Raw genomic sequence first — 23,067 nt, forward strand, 5'->3', positions numbered from 1 at the left:
GCCCTCTCCTAGAAACCAGCTCCTCCCCTCCCCCGTCTCCTCGCCCGCCTCCAGCCCGTCCGCCGGTGCACCCGGAAGTAGATGCTAGCCCCGCCCCGGAGCAGCTCACGTAGCCGCGGCAGCGAGCCCGAGCTAGGGTGCGCGCTCAGGGGGCGTGGGCGGGGCCTCGGGAGCGGAAGCCCGGGCAAAGGGCGGAACGTCGCGCGCGGACACACGTTTCCGCCCGGGCCGCGTCTGCGACGCCGCGGCGGGGGCGGGGCTTCCGGCGCGGCGCGGAAGCGGCGACTGCTGTTGGGGAGGTTGGCGGCGTGCGGATGCAGGTGGCGCGGCACGTCGTGTGCGCCCTGTCCGGCGGGGTGGACAGCGCCGTGGCCGCGCTGCTGCTGAGGCGGAGAGGTGAGCGACCCCTCCTCGGAGACGCCGGCTCCCGGCCCCTCACCCTCCACGGGGTGGTCGAGGACGCACGACCGCCTGGGCGCTCCCCCGCGCCCCGCCAGCCCGGTTACCGACCCAGTGGTAGGGATCCTGACCCTGGGGGCCGCGCTTCTCCCCGGCTCCGGAGCCCTCTGCCTGGAGTGACGGCGGCGGGGGACGGCGCTGACCCTGGGAGGCCGCGGGCGGCCCTGAACGAGCTGACCCCCGCGGCCCAGGGGCCGCGCCGGACAGGCCCTTGCCCTCGAGGTGCCAACGCGGTCCTCAGCGCGTGTGCCGAGATGTCAGCGGATCGTCGGTGCTCGCCGTGCATCGCGCGACAGATTTCCGCCAGGGTGCTGGCGTTGCTTGCTGGCGTCTAGAGAGTGCCCGGGGTCGGGAGCCGAGATGAGCTGAATTCCCCATCTGTGTGGTCCTTCTCGTTGTGAGACCTCATCCACTTGGCGACATTCGTTGCACTCTCTGCTGTGAGCCCTTTTATTCTGGGCACTTGGAATGCAGGGATGAATGAGGGGTTCCTGTTCTCAGGCACGTGAGTTAAGCTCCCCTTTTCTGTGAAATGGAGCTAACCCTACCTCACTGGCTTAGTGGAAGCATTTAACAAATACAGAAGCTTTACCCCAGTGCCCAGCACATGTCAGGCATTGAGAAAACAGCAGTGGTTATTAGCACACACTAATAACTGTAGGTTTTGTGAAAGGCATAGTTGAAGGTGTTAAACAGAAACGTCTCTAACTTGAGGATGGGAAAATCAAAGCATCATAGAGGGTGATGGTGTTTGAGGCAAGGCTTGAAGAAGGAAGACTAGGGTTTCACTAAGCAGAGAATTGGGGGCCTGCAGTATGGAGGTAAGTGCTTCTGGCAGAGTCCACAGCTGGGGCAAAAGGTCAGAGGTGTGGCAGTGTTGGCCAGAGGGAGGTGGAAGGAGAGGAGGGTAGAGAAGCAGGTAGCGCCCTGGTTAAGATGTTATTTTAGGCACTTTAGGTTGGGCAGACTTGCAGAGCCCTGGAAGGTCCCCGATGACGTGTGTGACATGTTTTGAGTGACGTGGGCAGGCCAGATACACGGTTTCACTCTTCAGGAAGGTCATTCCCCCCCCCCCCCCAACCAGGATCCAGACTGTTCCACCTCATATGGCAGCCTTTCCTGGGGTTTCCTTCTCAGTGCCGGAAGCTGATGGACTCAGCAAAGGAAGAGCTCGGTCCTCTCCTTGGCATCAAGGGCTCTCCTGGTCTTGTTGGAGGTGCACTTGCTGTCATGTGCCCCCTGGAAAGTTCAGGGTGGGTGAAGCGCTAAGGTCCCGTCCTAGAGTGCCTGAGCCTGGTGCCCCTGTAAGCGGGTTCCGTCTCCAAGGGAAGAATGAGCAGGCAGACGAGGTTAGAGATGAGCGGAGTTCTAAAGTGACATTCGTGCACCCTCTGCTGTGAGCCTTTCCTTTTTGGGCACTTGGAATGCAGGTGTGAATGGGATGCATGGAGCTCTCTCCATTCCACAAGCCCTTTTTCGGCTCTGGTTCTGTAATGGGCACTGCTGGGCACTGGGACAGGCTGGACGAAATGTAGTCCCTGCCCTTTGAAGAGCTCCATGCTTCAGTGATTTGCAGAAGGGGGCTGACTGGAGCACACCCAACAGAGCCCAGTGTGGTATGAGCTGTAAGAGAAGGGAGTCGGGCGCCTGGGTGGCTCAGTCAGTTGCGTGTCCAATTTCAGCTCAGGTTATGATCTCACGGTTCGCATATTCAGGTCCCGCATCAGGCTCTGTGCTGACAACTCACAACTCAGAGCCTGGAGCCTGCTTTGGATTCTGTGTGTGTGTGTGTGTGTGTGTGTGTGTGTCTCTCTCTCTTTCTTTTTCTTTCTTTCTCTCTTTCTTTGCCCCTCACCTACTTGTGCTCTCCCTCTCTCTCAAAAGTAAATATTAAAAAAAGAGAGAGAGAGAAGGGAGTCAGGTGCTCTGGGAAGCAGAGTGGGGAGGGCCAGATTAACCGGATTAACCAGCTGGGTGGGGGTGGTCTTGCAAATTTGTAGGTTAGTTTTGGCAAAGCTTTGTCATCCAGTCTCTGTTCGTTGGAGTCATGTGTTCTGGCTTTTGTTACATTGAGCCTACCCGTGTAGAAAGAAACATTTCTCCTGCAAGGCAGGCACCTGGGTAGTTCACCTAAGCTGGTCTTTCCAGTATTTGGTTGGGTACTTTGTTACAACAGAAAAGGAAAAACTGGGTCATAAAAGATAAAGTTAGTATAGCATTTATAATCGAATAGCCTAGGGGCGCCTGGGTGGCTCAGTGGGTTAAGCATCCAACTTTGGCTTGGGTCATGATCTTGTGGTTTGTGGGTTCGAGCCCTGCCCTGCGTCTGGCTGTGCTGACAGCTCAGAGCCTGGAGCCTGCTTCGGATTCTGTCCCTCCCTCTCTGCCCCAGCCCACTCGCATTCTGTCTCTGTCTCTCAAAAATAAACAAACATTAAAAAAAAAAAAAAAGTTGAGTTTCTGCTCTCTGATTCATGACTCATTTGCCGAGCCTCTCCCGCATGCTGGGCCTGCATCTTGCTGATGCGGGGGAGGGGGGGGACACAAAGATGCAAATATACCATCTTGCTTGCCTGGGGGTAAACGCTGGCCAACAGTTGCCGTCCAGCCATGCACTGTGATGTCGGAGGCCTTTACAGAGTGCTGTGGGAGTGTAGCCGAGGGAGCATCTCAGCCAGCCGGCAAGTCAGGTGTCTTGGGCTAAGATGTGAGTCACTTTGAGGGCCTTGTAGCAAAGCAGACATCTCTGGGCGAACCAGCAGATGGTGGTGTGGTGTGGGAGGGGGGCCCGCCGGGGAGCTGCTCGGAGCTCAGAAGCCGCTGCCTTTTCACCCAGGGTTGATTATGGACTCTGATCTGTGCCTCCTCCCTTCCCCAGGCTACCAGGTGACCGGGGTGTTCATGAAGAACTGGGACTCGCTAGATGAACACGGGGTTTGCACTGCCGACAGAGACTGTGAAGATGCTTACAGAGTTTGCCAGATCCTAGACATCCCGTTCCATCAAGTGTCCTACGTGAAGGAGTATTGGAATGACGTGTTCAGGTGAGTGCGGTTCAGACGCGGGAGGCTTCCTCGTGTGCTGTGCCGCCCTTCCCAGGGAAGCCGCGCCATAGTTGGCCACACTGTAGACACGCGGGCAGTGCTGTTTGCATTGGTGCCAGAGGCCACGCGTGGGAGGCCTCAGCCGCCCTGGGAGCTCTCGTCAGAGGCCATGCCTGGGTCCCGGAGCAGCCTGGCTCTCCTTATCGTGCCACCTGCCAGAAGTCTCTTTAACGCTTTCATGAACCTTGAGTCGTTTCTGCTGCTGACGTAGGGGAAGGTGGCTGAGGCCGGGGTCTTGCCTGACAGGTGCCACACGGTGGTTCCCGTGCGCGTCAGGGATCGGGGGCTTCTGGGAAAAAGAATTAGGTGATCCACTCTGCCTCTTGAAAACATGAAACACATACACACACACAAAGACTTTAAAAATCTAACACGGGGGTGCTTGGCTGGCTCGGTCGGAAGAGCATGCGACTTTTCATCTCGGGGTCGTGAGTTTGAGCCCCACGTTGGGTGTAGAGCTTACTTAAATAAATAAAACTTTAAAAAAAAAGATCTAATAACAATCCCAACAACGATTTTTAGGTGCTTGCTGTGTCCTGGGCCCAGTGCCGCCTCTGGGGACATAAAGATAGCACTCTCTGGCTCAGAGACTTCCAAATTCTGTCCAAGGCCCACTTGGCCTTCAGGGGTCTCCTGCCGTCTCCCTCGCAGGGTGCAGGCAGGGCTCCTCCCCTCCCCCTGTACAGGCTTCGCTCTGGTTTTTGCTGATGCCGCTGCCCTGTCTTCCGTTACACCGCTTGGGGAATGGTTCCCACGGCTTTCGTAAACCAGCGTAAACGCTTAACCCCTTTAACATTCACTCGATACTTGTTACATAGAGAACGTTCTGGGGGCTGTGGACATAAGAGAGTAAAGCATGGATTCTACCTTAACTAGTTTACGGTTTAATAAAACGCTTGACAACTTCGGGGGCGCCCGGGTGGCTCCGTCGGTTAAGCGTCTGACTCTTGATCTCAGCTCAGGTCATGAGCTCACGGTTTGTGGGTTTGAGCCCCACGTGGGGCTCTGTGCCGACAGCGCAGCGTCTGCTTGGGATTCTCTCTCTCCTCCTCTCTCTGCGTCTCCTCTGCTCGTGCATGCTGTCTCTCTCTCTCTCTCTCTCTCTCTCTCTCTCTCTCTCTCTCTCAAAATAAACCGACATTAAAAAGGAAAACCCTCGACGACTTTCTAGCAATTAAAACAATAGAAGTACGCAGCAACACAAGTTTTAGCCGTTCCGAGCAGAGTAACAGGCGGGAGGAACACGGCTCGGCATCGCCTGCTGAGGTTGGAGATGCGCATGTGACTGGGACCTTGTGCAGGTTCTTAGTTTGTCTTCATAACGTGACCCTCGCGGTCAGTGTTGTTGTCTGTAACCGTCGTGGGTCAGTGAGGAGCGACACGGTCCCACCTGCCCACTGTACAACCTGTCGCGCGAGTACACACGGACGTGGTCCTCCCGAAGTGACTGCTCTAAGACACGAAGCTCTTGCCGAACCGTCTTTGTCTCCGGGCAGCCGGCCGGTTAGAACAGGAGTCCAGCTGGGCTGCCGCTGCCCTGGCGACCCCCAGGGCCCCTCGGGAGCGTGTCAGCCACGTGGGAGAGGTCCTTGCTGGCGCGTTTGCCCAGGGCCCTGGGTCGCCAGGCCGCTGGTGGAACAGCTAGTAGAGCCCCTGTTGTCTCTCTGGATGAGGTCGTTCCCGCGCTGTCTCCGGCACGTTCTTCACTCGAGCCGCCTTTTGTGGGCGAAGTCAGGGGAGGCTGGAGTTGGGTCAGTCCCCCTCCCCTCCCCCGCGCCCCGTGAGCCTCTGGGGAGACAGAACGGCCGCTGAGCCGTAGTGGCCGGTGATACCTGACTTTCTGTCCAGGTTTATTCACTGTCGTAGATTCAGACGGGAAGTGCCCCCGGCTTTAAAGGAATATTTGATGAAAATACTGGAAACGGCCGTATACCGAAGCTCTCCTATTTTACGGAAAATTATGGTTTTGGTAAGAGAAGGAGAAACCAAGTTAAGCAAGTAACTTAACAGACGTATTTTTTTTTTTTGAGGAATGTTTCGCACTCAGAAACAAAAGTCTTTTTCTTCTATTCCAGTGATTTTTTAAGTGAATACGAGAAAGGAAGGACTCCCAATCCTGACATAGTTTGCAACAAGCATATCAAATTCAGCTGTTTTTTCCATTATGCTGTGGATAATCTCGGTAAGTAATTTCATTATTTCCATTTAATCTTTTTAAAGTCACAAGGTTTTCAGAGATAGTCAGCAGCCAAATCCTCGTAAACAGTTTCGTCTTCCAGAAGGAAAGGAAGCGGTGAAAACAGTAATATTCTATCTCACCGAGTAAGAAAGAACTTTTCTGGCAATATGCAAATGACAGGGTCGCACGGAAGAGAGCGCGCGTCTTCGCCGTGGACCGCGTGGGTGCGAGGACTGTGCCGTTGGTTCAGGAGCCACGAACTTGAGAACATCCTGTGGAGACACAGGGTCGCCGGCGGAGAGCTGAGAGCTGAGGTCCAGTTCTGCTCAGAGCAGCACCGGTTCCAGGCGTGCTTATCGTTAGCGGAAGTTTCCCGAGCCCGAGTTAGAGCTCCGCCAAGTCGGCGTTTGGTTTCTTGCTGGTCCTCCTTTTTGCTAGTCCTGCTGAGACGTTCTCAGCAGGCTTTCTTCGTGGCTTTCTGCTCTGCCTTGAGAACGGGTCTGGGTCTGTACCTGATTCTGGATTCTGGGTCTCTGTTTCTCTGGATTTGAAGCCACGTTTTGGTGGTCTGTTGTAAAAGCCCATCGAGGGGCGCCTGGGTGGCTCAGTCAGTTGAGCGTCTGACTCTTAATTTCTGCTCAGGTCACGATCCTGGAGTCATGGGATCAAGGCCCACATCGGGCTCCGTGCTGAGTCTGAGCCGTTTTGGGACTCTGTCTCTCTCTCTCTCTGTCCCCCTCTGCCCCTGCCCTGCATGCACACACACACGCGCCCTCTCGAGAACAAAACAACCCATCGTGGCCCTGCCACCTGTAGACAGCTGCCCTGCAGATCTTGTCTACTCTGGTAGTTCTCCTTGCTCGTGTCCGTGTGCCCGTTGGGGTGCCCCTCTTCCTCCGTGTGAACTTCCCTGATGCCCACTTGCTTGCTCGGACCGTCTGCGTGTCTGCTGCTGTGACGCCCACCATCCTGTTCCTGTGTCCTGCTGTTGCCGGAGGTCCCACTTCTGGCCCCTCGGTTCGTTCTGTCCCGGGCGGCTCACCCTGCCGTGTGTGGCCACGTGCCAAGACGTGTTACTGTGACTGTCCTGTGCCGGCGGTCCAGTAGTGTCACCAGACTGCTGGCCTCTCTGTCCCGTCAGCACTGCCGTGGCGACGTAGGTGGGCCCAGAGCAGGCTCGCGGATCGAGCGTACGAGCGACCGCAGCCGAGGGGGTGGCAGAATGTGGGTTCACAGACCACGATGACGCCTGCGAAACGGACTCCAAAAGTCCGGATGACTTTGAATGGCTAACGTCAGAACTGAATGTGAGGAGAGGGAAATGCAGGCTCGACGGCCCATTCTCGTACGCGATCGGGCGCAGGTCTGGGGTCCCAGGCGCCTGGAGCGGCCCACGAGCCTGCGGTCTGGCGTCTGCCGTGCCCTGCCCCGGTGGGCCGCGTCTGGGGGGCTGACATTTAGCCCCAGTATGTTCCGGGGGGGGGTGTGACCGGTCCCTGGATTGTGTGTTGACTTTGGTTTTGAGCGGGTGAGGAGACCGGGCATCTGGTGGGCCGTGCGATCGCTGTGGGGTCTTAAAGGTTCTTCACAGGTTCCTAAAGCTGCACTGGAATCTTGTAGCAAGATTGTATCAGTTTAAATGAAGAGTTAAAGGTGAGCCTCCCTCCCCTGGACCGACCCCGTGTGGAGGCGGCCCTCTGCAGAGCATCCGGTACGAGGCTTGGCGTCCGCGTGCTTCGTTGAGCTCCCCAGGCCCGAGGAGGCCACGGCCGGCCATTGCGCGTCTGAAGTTTGATCTTGTGTTTCTAAAAACCTCACAGGAGCAGACGCGGTCGCCACAGGTCACTATGCCAGAACCTCACTGGAAGATGAGGAAGTCTTTCAGCAGAAGCACATTAAGAGGCCAGAAGGGCTTTTCAGAAATCGATTTGAAGTTAGAAATGGTAAGTTAAAGCGCCCAGGTCAGACCTTAAGTATTTGTGCACAGAGGAAAATGTTCCGGAGAGTAGCAACGGGTCGCTCTCTGAGCAGGCCCTCCAGGTCTCTGTGTTCCAAACTAGCTTGCTTGTTTTGAAAAAGTACAGTTACCAAGAGGGCTGTCTGCCCTTAGAGCCCGGAATTAGGCAGCGGGAGCCCCGGTCGGGCGCCTGGGCACCGACTGGCTGGAACCTGAATCTGGTTTGCAGCCCAGTTCTGTACGCTGGGTGCTAGTGATTTGAGGGTTCCCGTGATATTTGAGGAGACACTTCATAGCCGAAGTGCTCACAGGCCTCGTTACTTACCATCAAGTTCTCGAGGGCTCGAGACTTAGGAGTATGGATCCGGTGTGACCCAGGTGCTGGGGCCTGATGCTCAGGCCGGTGGAAAATCCGTTTACAGAGATTACGTATGCAGATCAGTTTATCTGCGTTAGAGGGAGCACAGTTTCACCTTTCTAGAAAAATGCCCAACTGCTGGCTTGTCCTGGCATACGTCTGTTTGTAGAAAAGAGGAATTCACGTCACCGTGAAGTGAGAGACAAAATGGGCCCAGAGCCATATGTGAGCGAGACGTTTCCACTGACGTGGGAGCGCTGAAGGGTTGGCACTGTGCACGTGGCCCTGCTGACCGCCTGCCTCACGGCACCTTCCCCTTTCCCCCAAGGCCAGGCTGTTACAGGCACACGTCCCATTGGCTCCTCTTAGAGTGGAGGTGGATAGTCTTGTCCCGTCTTCTCACAGATGAGGAAACTGAGGCGTGGATGAAGTCATTTGGCCAGGGTGCCTCCGGTGGTGATGTGATAGGGTCCCCTCCCTAAGGAAAGAAAAAAAAACCTCAAGGCAAGCTGGCCACACACGTACGTGACCGCATCGTCCCTCGTGACCTTGTAACGTGAGATCACTTAATCAGACTGCATGTTTGTGTGTTACCCTATATGGAAGACAAAGAAGTAAAAAACACACAAAAAACTGCGCCACGTGGAGTTCGGGGCTCCGTTTTTTGGGTACGAACCCAACTGAGCGGCGCCGGCAGGAATAAAGCTGCTTCCTGGAAGGAAGAGCCTCGGGGTCGCGACTCGGTGCGAGAATCCCGCCGCATTACACCTGGATCCCAGCCCAGTTCTGCCCGGCTCCGCAGCTTACGCTCATCCTGCTGTGCCAGGCCCCGGTTGGGCTCTGTCCTCCGTGCCTCTGGGCCTGGTCGGAAGGCCACGGCCATCGTGCTGCAGGGGCCCCCAGGGTGCTGGCTGTTGCCCGGCGGCCCTTCTTCCTCCACGGCACAGGGCGCTCAGATCGCCTTCCCGGCCTGCGCAGGCCCAGCACATGCTGCTGTCTGCCGGGTGCTGGGCCTTTGGCCTCGGGTACAGACGTGGGGGAGAGGACAGACGTCTTCTGCCTCCCTCCCAGCCGCTCCCCGCCACTCTTCCGGAAGCCGCTCCACCCTGGGAAGAGCGCAGACCCCACCACTCGGGGGCGCCACAGCAGGAACCACTGAGTAAATACAGACTGAAGGGTCCTGAGGAGATGGAGGGTTTATTTCCGTGTGGAACAGGCATGCTCACTTGCCTCCTAGAACGCGGTTTGCCTTCCAGAGCCGTCTGGACCTTTCTGTTAGGCCACAGGCACTCTGAACCTTGTGGTTGCGTTGACCTCTGTTTTGTTGAGTAATTTTAACGTGTGGTAGTCTGAATAATATGACCGTGTCTTTGTTTTAGTGTGTTTTTTAGGCACACTAGAGCTTTTCATTGAATTCTTACTTAGTTGCCCCAGAGACCTGGAATAGAGCCTCCTGGCCTGGGCCCGGGCCCCGGGGAGAGCGCGCGCGGGGTGGGGTGGCCCCCAGAGCCGACGCTCCTGGGCCCTGGCCTTGTGTCTGGTTACCTCACCTGTGCAAAGTGGGGGCGCCGTCGGCCGGCCACGGGCGTGAGGTTCAGGGTTGTGCGAAGTTTCCTGGCACGAGCATATCTCCCAGATGTTCCTGTCCGTGCTTTAACGGTTGTCACCTTGTTTTTTTTAAATCATAGGTTTTGAGGGGCGCCTGGGTGGCTCAGTCGGTTGAGCATCCGACTTCAGCTCAGGTCATGATCTCACAGTTTGTGAGTTCAAGCCCTGCATCAGGCTCTGTGCTGAGAGCTCGGAGCCTGGAGCCTGCTTCGAATTCTGTGTCTCCCTCTCTCTCTCTGCCTCTCCCCCACTCATGCTCTGTCTCTCTCTTTCAAAAATAAATAAAACATTAAAAAAAAATTTTTTTTTAATCATAGGTTTTGAGTTTGTTTTAAAAAACTCCAAACTGTGAGGAAATGCCATTTACTTCCAAGGTCCTGGGGTTTTTATGTGGACGCTGTTTGACTGGGTTTTGTTTTGAAACAACAAGGAGCGTTAGGCAAACGAGCGTGCCTACCGATGGCCGGGTGGCCAAACTCTGTTTTTCATTTTCAACTGATTCTGTTGCTTTGTGCCTAGAAAACTAGGGAATAGCACCCACCTGCACCTGCACCGTTCCATTGAACCCCTTCAGTGATCCCAGCCTCGGTTTCCTCGTCTGTAAAATGGGGAGAGTCCAACTTTCCACGGCAAAAGTGAGAATCAGGGTTGAGGTCACGGGTGAACATGACCTGCACAGAGCCCGTGTTCCACACGTGACTGTGCCAGGCTGACCGGCACACGTGTGTTTGGGCCCGTCGCACACAGTAGCGTGCCCTCAGGGTGACGGGCGGCGGCCTCTCGGCACCGTGTACCGGTAGCCTGCGTAGCTTTTCCCGTTGGTCCCTGAACCTCAGAGCCGGAACTTGACGGTCCCAGTCGTGGAAGTGCCACCGCGTGCCGGGCCGGGTCGATGGGGCCCAGTGCTGGAGCTGGGCCGCCTCCGATGCGGGGTCCCAGGGCCACGGTCAGTCACACCTGTGCACCGTTGCCTGAGAGCCAGAGACGGTTTTCTCTCTAGTGGGGGCACCGGAGTGTCGCACAGACACCTGCGTGACTCTCAGCAGGAAGCGTTGAGCTGAGGAAGGGGAGGAGTTCGAGGCACTCTTGCCGGCCTGGGGCCTGGGGGCAGCCGGGGCGCGGCACTGTGGCGGTGTGGGGAACCGCACAGCTGACCCCACGTCGGGGGGTGTCCGGGGGTCCTGTCACCCACTCGCCTCCCACGTGGCTGCGTGTTTTAGACAGTTCACCTTAGCACTTCAGAATGGTTTCACGTGGTGTTTAAAATACTGTCATCTAATGTGCAAACTGGAATAAATTTCCTTATCGCATAAAATCCGCCTTCCCTGTATCTTTTTTTTTTTTTTAATGTTTATTTTTGAGAGAGACCGAGCGCGCGAGCACGAGCAGGGGAGGGGCAGAGAGAGGGGGAGACACAGAATCTGAAGCAGCTCCGGGCTCCGAGCTGTCAGCACAAAACCTGACGCGGGCTCGAACTCAGGAGCCATGAGATCATGACCTGAGCCGACGTCGGACGCCCAACCGACTGAGCCGTCCGGGCGCCCCTCCCCTGTATCGTTTTCAATGGTAGATGGATTAGGGAGAGTTTTTCTCCCCTTACCCATGGTGATTGTTGTGTTTTTTTCTTCCTAGTAGTCTGCTTGTGAGTATTGATTTTTGCTTCTGACGGGCCAGGGGGTGTCCAAGTAGAGGGAGAGACATTATTCATTTTTATTTCTGCAACTTGTTCTGTTCTTTACTCTCGGCAGCGGTAAAGCTTCTGCGAGCAGCCGACAGCTTTAAAGACCAGACCTTCTTTGTCAGCCAGGTTTCCCAAGATGCCCTGAGGAGAACCCTCTTCCCTCTGGGGGGATTAACGAAAGACTTTGTCAAGAAAATAGCTGCAGAGAATAGACTTCACCATGTGCTTCAGAAGAAAGAGGTAGGGTCCAGGGCGCTGTGCTCGCGTCACCCTCTCCGCGGTCTGGGGAGAAGCAGGGCCCTGCGGTCACCGCCCCGTGTCCTCCCCAGGCTCTAACGTCAGGAGAGAGCGGGGTCGCGTGCTCTGGGAGGCCCTGTGCGCATTCAGAAGGCCGCCGAGACGGGACTTCTCCCCCCCCCCCCCCCCCCCGATCCCTCCGCGGCCCCACTCCAGGGTGGGCAGCTTTTCACAGCAGCCGTGGTGGCTCAGTGGGTGCTCTTGGCCCAGCCTGCCGGGCGAGGGCGGCACAGTGAAGACCAGGCCCCGAGACGCCCCGGGCCAGAGCTCCGGCGCTGCCCGCACTCGTCCAGCCCCTCAGTCGAGGGTGCTGTGCTCCGGGCCTGTGAGGGTGGGTGAGGAGCACACGGTGTCTTCACGAAACAAACCACCGTAAAATTAGACAACGTCTGTGTAGGACATTAGAGGATCCCGTGAAAGGAATTCCTCACACCAGGGGGCTCTAACTAGATCGGGCTTGACCCCCACCCGAGGACGGGCTCCTAGGAGTTAACGTTTACCTAAGACCTCGGGATGAATAGGATTTAGTGTCACAGAGAGGGCTGGTGGGGGGAGACAGTCCCAATAGTGCAAAGAGCATGTGCAAAGGCCCTGAGGCAAGAAAGAGCCCATGCATTGGAGTGAAGGTGAGGGCAGCGTGGTGAGGTTCAGTGCTAGGGGATGGTCCCGCAGGCTCGGTGCGCTCGGTCTGACCGGGTGACGTCCAGGGTTGGGCATGAGCATGACCGTCCCTTCCCAGGACCACATCCTTTCACACATCCCGCCACCCATCATCTCTCTTCCTCTGTTTACCTGTTCAGTTTCTGGGTGTGGCTCTGTGGCGGGAGCTGGGGGAGGGGGCACCACACTGCAGAGACGCACCGTAGAGAACAGGCCAGAAAGCCGTGACGGGACAGGAGCCGCGTGGAGCGCGTTCCAGCGTGTCTTCTGTGCTGGAGTAGGCCTCCCTGAGGGAGTCCTCTCTTCCACGGACTCTGCTGTGATGCTTCAGCTTCTGGGCCCCCCCCCTCTACTTCCGGGTCCTGCTCTGGCCCCCGTGTCCCCCATGGCTCCCGGACGGTGGTCTGACGGCTCGCACGACTGTCATTTTCTCTCCTGGGGCAGCTGGGCTGACATCTGCCGCGCGGGGGCCACATCCTGCCAGGGGTGGACGTGATGGTGGCCTCGCTGAGCTCATAAGATCCAGGGTCGGGGGTCCATTATTTAAGACCCGGCTAAGAGGAGAGGCTAAGAGGTTCTGCGGGCCCCTCAGGTCTGTTTGTGGGTGTGACTGGTGTCCGTGGGTGCTGGCCGAGGAAAGCCAGGCCCGGAGCCCGGAGGTGTGCCGAGGCTCAGGGCAGGCGGTGGGGCCCGGCGAGGCCCAGGTGCCCGTCTCTCGTTCTCCCGGCCTGGCTGGTCCTCGTGTCCTCGTGCGGACGCCGGCTGCCTGTTCGTTCGCCTCACGCACGGCCCTCCTTTCGTTTCAGAGCATGGGCATCTGCTTCGTCGGTAAAAGAAATTTTGAAAATTTCATCCTTCAGGTGAGTGTTCTTTGACGCGTGAGTGTGGACCCGTGTTTCTGCTCTGGACTTGATCCGTTAGTAAGGAAGTGCTTGTTTTCCAGTATCTGCAGCCTCGGCCTGGTAAATTTATTTCCATAGAAGACAATAGAGTTCTGGGAACACATAAAGGTGAGACACAGCCTCGGGCTGCCCTGTTGTAAACTCCCCGAGTCGTGGGGCGGGCTTCCGCCGTGGGAAATTGAGGCGAGAAGCCTGTAATTCCTTCCACATCTGCCCGTGAGTCTGAGAAGCCTGTGGGTGGGGGTCGTGGGTGAGCGAGGGAGCGTGGTGGCGGCTGTGGCCGGGAGGCATTGCGGCTCAGAGAGGGGTGCCATCCGAGTCAGAAAGACTTCGCTCTCCGGTTAGGTGTTCTGTCCCTGCACGTGGAATTATATGTATGAAGGAAAACATTCCACCCTCGTGAAAGAAGTGTGATCGACTGATTCCAGAGTAGGAGCTTCCAGATCTAGAACAGGGAAGAGGTGGGATCAGAGGGTGTCCGCATAAGGCAGCGGTGTTGCACTTGGGGTGCTGCTTGCTCATGCGCAGGCGTTTTCAGGGGGGCACCGTGAGCTTGCACAGAGCGGGTGTGGGGAGGCTGCGACCGACTAATCAGGCGCCAGCATTCACAGCCCAGGGGGAGGGGGGATAGATGTTGGGTTGGTGAGTGGTGGGTCTGTGCCCTGGAGCCAGAAAAGCCCTCGGGCCCTGGATGGCCAGGTAGGTCTTGACCCAGAGCGTGCCTGACCTGGTGGGGGGCAAGGGCTGGTGCTCAGACGTGGCCAGTCTCACAGGTGGTTCTTTGGAATCCACCGCCCCAGTTTGGGTAGATGGCTTCACTTTCCTGTCGGGGGTGGGCTTTTACGTCCCCAAGCGGAGACAGGTGGAGGTGACAGCCTTGCTGGGGACAGAACTGCAGGGTGCTGCCTGCCCGTCTCCAGCACGGTGGCCCGGGGCACTGTGATCCCCTCAGGAGGGAGGGAGGGGGTGGTGGCTTGGCCATCTGGTCTTGTGATGTTTTTCCATGGGGATGGAGGAGTGCACAGAGCAGTCGGGGGCGGCCCGGATGCCACAGCCCCCGTGCGATTCGTACATCAGAGGGGCTGGTGGACGCTCGGCAGGAAGGGGTCGTGGGCCCGGAGGACGCCCAGTCCACCTTCTAAAGGAGCTTTCCTGCTGCTCGCGGGTCAGGTGGTCCAGCAGCTGGAATTGGCTCCTTCGGGGGCCGCGAGGTACAGCCTAACCCAGGCGCGGGGCAGGGCCTGGACGAACTCAGCTGGGTGGTCAGGACTACCCCTCGGCGGTGGTCCGCGGAGCCTCCTGACTGTCCCCCTTCCTCCACCCCTTCCGGTTAGGAGGGGTGTGCTGTTTGGGAGGGGGCTGGTGCCAGTCCCCTGAGAAACTGTATTTCCGTAGGTTGGTTCCTGTATACTTTGGGCCAGAGAGCCAGGATAGGCGGCTTACGCGAGCCCTGGTATGTGGTGGAGAAGGACGGCACCAAGGGTGACGTGTTTGTGGTGAGTCGGGCTGGCCTTTTAGGCAGGTGACAGAGGTCTGTGTTTGGCATAGCCCACAGTGTTTGTGAGACCAGGCAGGGCTGCTGAAACCCTACGGAGCGGCAGTGATTGACGGACCACCCTTGCCTTTCCTCTGCGTCCTCCTGGGAGTGGCCCAAGGTACCAGGACTTTGTTTAAGGTACTCCTTAGGCTCTTACCATACGCCGGTCACTCTAGCAGTCGTGTCGTTAGCTGCTACGTGTAGATACTGTTTGTCAGGAGAGAGCCCGAAGGTCCACAGAGAGGAGGTAGCTTCAGTGCTTGGGACGGGGCTCGCCCAGGCTCCAGCAAGTCATTGGTCCAAGAGGAGCCAGGACCAGACCGGTTTGTGTGCCACAGCGGGGCCCCGGACCTCCGTGCCCCCCCACCCCCCGTCCCTGGGCTCTAGAGCAGGGCTTCACAAAGGGGGTGCGTTTGCCCTGCACCCCGGGACGTTCGGCAGTGTCCCCTGCTGGATGGAGGCCGGGGCGCTGCTAACATCCTACAGGATAGCCCCTCCCTCCCCCTGACAGTGGCCCTGCTCTGAGAGAGCGGGGTGCCATCTCATGCTGTCACATAACCGGGGGACCTTGTCTTAGACACCGGCCGAGAGGCCAGTTGGCTTCGCCCCCTGATTCTGGGTATCTCCTTCCAGGAAGAGCTGTTAGGCATAGAAGCCGGGGCAGGGGTTGTGGTCGTGTATGAATTAAAGTGGTTTTAGAGTAAAATTTCAGTGGTCTGTTTTGCTTTTAGAAAAACCCGTAGGGTCATCAGCTGACGTTTGTCCCCATGAGGATATCCTTGCCTGGGGGGTGGGGGGGTGGGGACAGGGCCCCAGGGGCAGATGGCCCCAGCACAGCCCCGGGGAGCCTGCCCTGTCCCTTCTCTCCTCAGCCGCTTGGTGTGTGACGGGCTTCCTGAGGTGACCTTTTTGAAAGACAAGCCAGCGGCCTGGCGGGCCCGTGCGCCAGGCAGGTGGGGGCAGCGAGGCGTGAACTTGCAGGCAGCGTGCTGTGGTCAGCCGCTCGCCGTGTGTGACCGTGACGAGACACTTTCCCTCCTGGGCCTTGGTTTCCTCCCGTGTGGGACGGGGACCGGAAGGCCGTGGGCTGGTCCCGAGTCTCCGTGGCCGACGCCCCAGTTACCAGTAGGCGTGCGGTTGGGTGGGCGCCGCCGCCGGGGGCTTCGGTGCCCTGACCTGCACGCTCCGCTCCGCAGGCCCCCCGGACAGACCACCCGGCTCTGTACCGGGACCTGCTGCGGACCAGCCGCGTGCACTGGATCGCGGAGGAGCCGCCCGCCGCCCTGGTCCGCGACAAGATGATGGAGTGCCACTTCCGGTTCCGCCACCAGATGGCGCTAGGTGACTGAGCGGGAGGGTCCCTTCAGACAGGGGAGCCCAATTGAGGGCAGCGCCGCCGTGAGACCCGCGGCCCGACGGTCCCCCACCGTTAGGTTGGATGACCCCTTCCCAACCCCTGTTCAAGGGCCAGCCCTGGGAGCGGCACCGGGAGGCTCGAGGCCGGCTTAGCCTCCGTCGTCGGTGCCGCGGGCAGGGGCTGCGGCTGTGGCGGCCGGGCCGTAGGTGGTGCGTGCGCCTGTGGGCCCCGGCGGGCGGGGCTCCTTCCTCCCTGGGGGTGCGAGGCCTGGGGCAGACCACGCGTGGAGAGGCCGGTGCCCCCTCTAAGGACCCCTCTCTCGTACACAGTGCCGTGCGTGCTGACCCTCAATCAAGACGGCACCGTGTGGGTGACGGCCGTGAAGGCCGTGCGGGCCCTCGCCCCGGGACAGGTGAGTCGGGCACGCCCGGCCCTGTGCTGTGCTGCAGAGGGAGGAGGGGGAGCCCAGCTGGAAGGCAGGACGGGGCCTCACATGACCCCTGGGGGTGCGGGGCCTGGAGCCCCCGGGCGTTAGGACTGGCTCAGCTGAGAGGGCTCTGGCCAGTGGGCTTCGTGCTCCAGGAGGACGCGCCGCGCTTCCTCCCCACCAGGGCACCCAGTTCACGGGGTGGGGGCTGTTCACGGGGTGGGGGCTGACGTGCGGAGCGGGTGTGGGTGCTCAGGTCACCCGGGCAGCGAGGGTGGAAGCCGTGGCCAGCCCCGCGCCCGGCATGCCTCCCCCAGGCACGACAGCAGTGAGGGCTGCTCCCGCTTGGCCACTGGGAGGCCCGGCTGCCCTGTCTTGGCCCGTGGGGGCGGGGACAGAGGAGGGGCAGGCAGGGCCTTGCCCCTCCCCCGCTCCCCCACCCCCGCACTGCTGGCTGCTTGTGGGCATCTGGCGCCAGGTCCCACTGCTGGTGACACGGGCCTCTTTCCTCTTCAGTTTGCCGTCTTCTACAAAGGGGATGAGTGTCTGGGCAGCGGGAAAATCCTGCGCTTGGGGCCGTCTGCCTACATACTCCAGAAGGGCAAGAGCAAGTCCAGCATGTCCACCGAGGGCCCCAGCGAGGGCCCCAGCGAGGGCCCGGGCAGCGGCCCAGGGTTGGGTCCCACGCTCTGAAGGAGGCGCGGCTGCTGGCAAGCGCCAGGCGCGGACATGGAGGAACAGAGCCTGGGGTGGGGCAGCGAGGGGGAGCTTGGCGGGGTGTGCGGCCCCAGTTCCCTCCAGGCTGGCCGAGCTTCCAGAAAGCCGCCAGAGCCAAGGAGAGCCCCGGAGAGGCCAGCCCTGGCTTCTCCAAGTCGGCGCTCTGGCCAGAAAGACTTGCTGGCTAGTGGGTGTGTCCCAAGTGCCCCATTTCTAGAGTGGCTCTTTCATGCTCCCTGGAAAGTTTCCCACCTGCAGGCATGCAGGGGACCTGGCCGAGGAGGCTGCGGGGACAGCAGCAGTCAATAAAACATCTGTCTGGGACACGGATTCTGACGGGGGTCTCCTGGGGGGTGGAAGCTGCAGGTGCAGAGAGGCAGGCGGACAGTTCAGGAGGAGGGTTGGAGGCCTCGCTCCCCACTCCCACCGTGCCCTCCCTCCCCTGTGGCGGGGGGGGGGGAGGGGTGGACTTGAGCCAAGCCCCACCTGCAAGGGCGCCCTCGGGGTGTGTGAGGGCCTGAGGCCCAGAGGCCCCCCTCCCCCTGCAGAATGCTCGGTGCCCTGGCTGCCTCCCAGGGAAGGCCTGAGGGGCCTGCGTCCCAGGGAGGAGGGCTTGGCCGCAGCCAGTGTGTGCCTGTGTGTCTCCGTCCGTCTGGGCTGCTGGCACCGGCCACCTCGGGTGGGGCCGCTTACAAACGACACGTTTGCTCCTCGCGGTTGCAGAGACCGGAAGTCCGAGGTCAGGGTGCCAGCGGGGTCGGCCGAGCCTCCCCTGAAGGTTCACAGCCGACCGCTCGCTGTGTCCTCACGCGGCCAAAGGGTGAGGGCTCTTTCTGGGGCTTCTTACAGGAACACTAACCCCGTTTGCCAGGAATCCACCCTCGTGACTTAAGTGCCTTCCGAAGGCCTCATCTCTTAATACTGTTAGGTTGGGGATTCAGGGTTTTGACATTCCGCTTTTGGCGGGGGCACACTCAACTCAGCCCGTAGCATAGGTGTGCGTGCATGCGTGCATTTTGTGGCACAGGCCAGGCCGAGAACCGTTTGGCAAGTGAAGATAAAAACTTCAGAGCCAGCTGTGCTGAGTGGGCGACAGACACGCGTTGGCCCCGGGGCATTTTCATCACAGCAGAGTCCTGGAGAGCCCCTCGCCTGCTGTGTGTGCAGGAAGGGCTCCTTTGGGCAACAGCCCCAGGCCTTGGGAGTGGGAAGTATGGAGACGCTCTGCCTGGGGGTGTGGGGGAGTTGTCAGGTGGGTCAGGCAGGAAATCAGCCTTTCCTAGGGACGCCCAGCCGTGTCTGGGCCCCACTGCCTCCAGCTTGCCTGCCCTGAAGGTGGGGCCTGGACAGGGCAGCACCCCCTCCAGGCTTCCTGGTGCTTCGCCCCAAGGGCTCAGCCCCCTGCTCTGCTAAGGACAGAGAGCCTGGGCTCCCTTCTCTCACTGGCCTCAGACCCAGCACATTCTTGGTGCTTTGAGCTTCTGTGGGGGCCAGAAGTGTGGTTCCCTGTCTTCTATGGACAGAAGGTTCTAGACTAGAGGTAGCATAGCCCTCCAGGCATGGTGCTGCAGGAGAAGCACCCGGGAAGGTTGTCACGTGGCCCCGCCCTTCAGGGCCTGTAGTGGGGACAGGACCAGTCCTGGGTCTGGGTCCCAGGGGTGTGAACCCCCTCCCCCTGAGGCAGATCACAGGCCCCAGAGGACTACCGTGAGAAGCGGGCTTCCTTCTGAACGGGAGGGAGGCCTCAGTGGTTTTGAGCAGAAAATCCCTCTGGTCTCTGAGGTATGGGTGGGAGTGAATAGATCAGGTGGGTTGTGGGCCTGGAGAAGGAGGCAGGCCGTTGGATTTAGGAAGTCAGGTGTAGCAGGTCAGGAGTGGGGGTGGACGACTGAGACCTGTGTCTGGACGGGGTCCCGCTGCCCTCGGTTCTTCAGGACGGCTGTGCTTCAGAGCCGAGGGGCCGCCGTCCCATGTAGCCGGGAAGGGAGGCCTGGGCCAGGCACCCCGCTCGACGCCTGCCTCCGCCTTGGTGTGGGGGCTGCAGCCTGCAGGGAGGCCGGCCTCTGGCCTGACCCCATGTCCCTGCCAGCCTGGGCAAAGGGCACGGAGTGCACCGGGCCCTGTGGCTGGCTTAGTGTGACGCAGTGTTGGGGGGCTTTAAGACCAGGCCGCTGAGCGGGGCTGGGAGCGAGGTGCCAGCCCCTTTTCCCAGAGGCAGGACCAGAGTGGTCCCCCTCGGTGATGGTCGGGGTGCTGGGGCTGTGCCCAGAGCAGTTTTCCCTCCACACCACCTGATGAGGGAAGCGATGCCGTCCAAAGAGCTGAAACCCCACTGTCCCACCTCCTCTGACCTGCCCCCGCCTTAGTCTGCCCTCTCCCCACCCTTAGCTCCGGGCCCATCCCCCAGGTTCCCCCCCAGCAGGAGGCTCCCGAGGCTGAAAGAGGGGAGTGGGCCTGCCCCGGGGTGTCTGGGACCCATCCCGTGATCCAGGTAAAGGAGTGCGTTCCGAGAGCTGGGGCTTCGGCCTCGGCCAGAAGGCGGACCACCGCTGGGTGTGCGGTGGCGGGGAGGCCGGAACCGGAACCCCACCCTTGTTCTGCCTGCTCAGGGGACAGCACGGAGCCTGCCTGGGCCCACGTGTCCCCTGAGTCACTGCCCTGCTGGCTGGGCCTCTTGCCCGTGAGCCCAGCTGTAAGCTGTGGCCGCTCTGGGAAGGCCCCACTGGCCCACCCTGCTCTGTGCAAGGCGACCCTCGGAAACGGCAGGAGGGAGGAAGCGCCCTGGGCACAGGCCGCAGGGAGGCGCTGCCCGTCTCCTCAGCCCGGGGCCAGATCTGCAGCCTGCCGGCCGCCGGTGGGGGAAGGTGGGGGACGGGCGCAAACCCGCCGCTGCCGCTCGGGCCACCCAGGCCTCACCTGCGGCGCATGGCAGCCTTCCAGCTGGCAGTGCTTTCCTCCCCCTGCTGGGCTCTGCCCGCCCTCCCTGTGCCCTTGAGGCCACCGGCCCTCTGTGGAAGGCCACTTTGTGTCGGCCAGGGGGCGCCATCGGGCCAAGCTCCTGAGCTGGGACTCTGGCCCCTCCCACTGCCCTGTCCGCGCACCTGGGGGCCAGCAGGCTCTAGGGCTGTACCCCCCAGGTGACCTTCAGAAGACCCTGGCAGACCAGAGGGGTGGGGGCTGAGAAGTAGGACACGTGTTCCCCCCTGTGCCTCTTTCCCAAGTGGGCACCTCACTGCCAGGCCCCGTCACCCCCACCACGTGCACGGATCCTGAGGGAAAGGCCCCGGGCTGGTGCCTTTGCACACGGTGAGAGCTAGATTTAAAGATGTCAGGAAACCCCAAGTAGGGCCAGCTCGTCCAGAGTTCTGTCAGGAGAATGGACAGAAAGTTCTAGTACAGCCTTCCCCCCCCCGCCCCCGACCCCATTCCCCCGGCTTGTCCTCGGCATCCTGTCCAGGGTCCCTTGCACAGCTGCGTCAGGAAGGGGGACAGGGTGGTGGGGAGGGGGGAGGTGAGCACGGCAGAAGCACATGTTCAAAAATCTTAATTTATTGCAGACTCTTGTTGCGATTCCAGTGTTCTGAACAATAAATAGACATTTGTTAAAAAAAATCTCCAGTGTCTCATCTCTTATAAAGTCTTAAGTCACAAAAATAGGTTTACAGTTTTTCCTGTCTTAATAAAACTTGACCATTGGTTTTTGGTAACAATTCTGATCAAATCAAAAACCACCTGAAAGGGCCCGAGTCGCAGAAGAGACCGTGATGGTGTGAAGGTGGGTGTTCAGACTCGCAAATGTCAAAACGTCCTTTACGTAGGAAGCGTCTCATCGGTGGTAAACACTGACTGATGCTATCATTTTCCGTCTTCAAAAGGCCACTCACCTGTTAAGGCACATCATTCATTCCAGCCTGTGGACCGTGGGGGCTGTTTCCCTTGGGTGTGAAGTGCGTGGCCTTAGACTGGTCTCACGAACGCGGTCCCTGGTGTCGTGAGCAGTGCCCTCCTTTCCGTCAGAATACTGCGCCGTGGAAGTCACCTGATGTTAGCGTATCTTATGGTTTCTCATATTTGGAAGCAGCTGTGCTAGTAATTTATTTGGGCGCCTGATTCAAAGAACAAAGAAAACGAATGAAACGTGTCTGAGTGATTCTGGGCCCGGTTCCACAGCCCTTGGGCCGCACTGTGCCAACTGCCCACAGTGGGACGGCCCCAGCCGATCCTCGGTATGAGCTTCCAAAAAACAGCCTGGTAACCATTGACAAGTGTGGCTGCGGCTTTGTCCCTGTGCACAATTGGCCATTTGAAGCAAAATGAAGCAATTGGTCGGACTCGGGGGTGGGGCCCCAGCCCTCCCGCAGATCCTCAGAGTCTAAAAGAGCTGGAGAATTGGCAGGAAGGAACGTGGCCTCCTGGAAGACCTCACACCTCCGTCTGAATCGGGAACGTGTGAACACCGAGGTCCCACTGGGGACAGGAGCAGCGGAACAGAAGTCCCCACCTGCAGGACCACATGGCCTCGGAAGGGGGCCAGGGAGGCCTGCAGGGCCCAGAGCGGGCCCGGTGTGGGCACCGGGGGTGGGGGGCAGCCGTGGGGCACCTGCAGGAGTCCCACCCTGCCTCTGTCTTGGATCCACCACCGTCGAGGCAGCTGAGAGCTGATGGCAAACGTCTCGAAAACAAACGTGTGTGAATTCAGGCAGCTGCGTGTAATGCCCACAGTCCTTGTGTACTGGCCGAAAGCAGCAGCAGGAGCCTCTGTTTAAAGACAACCTCACTCCCAACGCACTTCCACCTCCGATCGGCTGGGACGCCAGCTGCATCGATGCGTGCCAGATTCAAGTACAACCGTACAATCTCCCTTGTGTAAAAAAAATAGCGGTCGTTCTGCAGATCTCTCAGTATCCGTACAAATGCAAAATATACACAGGCTTTCGCCTTCTCAGAGTTCCATACAAATATACAGAAGCGTCTACACCTTTTCAACGAAGCAAAGTCCTTTGCTTTAAGACGAGGGGCGTCTTTGCAAAGAGCCAGCCAGGCCAGGCAGCTCCTCTCCCTCGAGGCCAGCTCGGGCCCTGCCAGCTCTTGCCTGGGCCCTCTCCTGGCCCGCGGGCGCACGGCTTCGGCTCTGGGTCTGGATCAAGCTGTGCCAGCCTCCGGGAGTCCACGCCTCCTTGTGCCTGTGGCCTTTGGCACTTGTCAGGGGTCAGCTGGGCCCTGAGCTCCTGGGGGCAGCCCAGAGCTTTGTGTCCAGACCGTCCATCACACCAGCCAGGGGGCTGCCGCCACAGGGACCCCCACCGCCAGGGCCTGCTTCACTGGAAAGGCCGTGGTCCCTTGGGCTCCAAGGTCCAAGGGTGTCTTGACGCAGCACAGGGGCCTGGACGGAGGCGCTGGGCTCGTGTCCCGCTTTCCTGACGGTTCAGATTGAGGTTTCGTTGCTGCCTCTGTGCGTGGGAAGAAGCCAGCAGGTGGGCCGAGGTCCCACAGGGGGCAGGGAGCAGAAATCCCCAGTCAGGGGACAGGGGATGCCCGGGGGCTCCGAGGAGGGCAAGCTCCTGTGTGGACATAGCTGCACTAGGCAGGAGAGGGGGCTGGTTGAGCCGCCCGGAGGGCCAGGCCCGTCTGAGCGTCCACACAGCCAGCCTCGCCGCGGAGCGTGGGGCGTCAAGGTTAGCAACCGAACTCTTTCTGTTTGAAGAGAGCCGTTCTAGAGGACCTGACTCCCGGTCTTTGCTCCTCCCTTGGGAGTCTGTGGGAGGGAGCAGCTACGGGGAGAGGCCAAGATCCCAGCTCCTCGCCTCTGCAGAGGGGCACCCCA

At 59.6% G+C, this 23,067-nt stretch overlaps 2 protein-coding genes across 6 annotated transcripts in view; one reads left to right on the plus strand and one right to left on the minus strand.

The window, feature by feature from the left end:
* Positions 1 to 287: 287 nt before the first annotated feature.
* Positions 288 to 17,567, plus strand: TRMU (tRNA mitochondrial 2-thiouridylase). Of its 5 annotated transcripts, none has more exons than XM_030320941.1 (11): positions 288 to 396; positions 3,338 to 3,503; positions 5,639 to 5,745; positions 7,563 to 7,685; positions 11,414 to 11,586; positions 13,110 to 13,163; positions 13,247 to 13,313; positions 14,601 to 14,701; positions 15,939 to 16,083; positions 16,429 to 16,511; positions 17,043 to 17,567. In XM_030320941.1, the coding sequence occupies exons 1-11, from the start codon at positions 315 to 317 to the stop codon at positions 17,217 to 17,219; spliced, it is 1,278 nt and encodes a 425-aa protein (XP_030176801.1). In that variant the 5' UTR covers positions 288 to 314; the 3' UTR covers positions 17,220 to 17,567. The 5 variants fall into 5 exon arrangements, with proteins under 5 accessions (XP_030176801.1, XP_030176805.1, XP_030176806.1 ...); XM_030320943.1 differs by lacking the exon at positions 288 to 396 and adding an exon at positions 653 to 964; XM_030320945.1 differs by lacking the exon at positions 7,563 to 7,685.
* Positions 17,568 to 20,776: 3,209 nt separating this feature from the next.
* CELSR1 (cadherin EGF LAG seven-pass G-type receptor 1) overlaps positions 20,777 to 23,067 on the minus strand; it is a 135,968-nt gene continuing 133,677 nt past the window's right edge. The window contains exon 35 of the mRNA XM_030320940.1: positions 20,777 to 22,693. Within this exon, the coding sequence (XP_030176800.1) occupies positions 22,669 to 22,693 (25 nt within the window). The 3' untranslated portion in view covers positions 20,777 to 22,668. The remainder of the gene's footprint in view (positions 22,694 to 23,067) is intronic.

The sequence above is a fragment of the Lynx canadensis genome, chromosome B4 (assembly GCF_007474595.2).
Source record: "Lynx canadensis isolate LIC74 chromosome B4, mLynCan4.pri.v2, whole genome shotgun sequence".
Taxonomy (NCBI): Eukaryota; Metazoa; Chordata; class Mammalia; order Carnivora; family Felidae; genus Lynx; species Lynx canadensis.

Excerpts from the sequence above, each read along its gene's own strand:
- TRMU (XM_030320941.1), top strand. The coding sequence starts at position 315 with ATGCAGGTGGCGCGGCACGTCGTGTGCGCCCTGTCCGGCGGGGTGGAC. Across the intron at positions 7,686-11,413 it reads TCGATTTGAAGTTAGAAATG|CGGTAAAGCTTCTGCGAGCA; the intron begins GTAAGTTAAAGC and ends TACTCTCGGCAG. Across the intron at positions 13,314-14,600 it reads AGTTCTGGGAACACATAAAG|GTTGGTTCCTGTATACTTTG; the intron begins GTGAGACACAGC and ends GTATTTCCGTAG.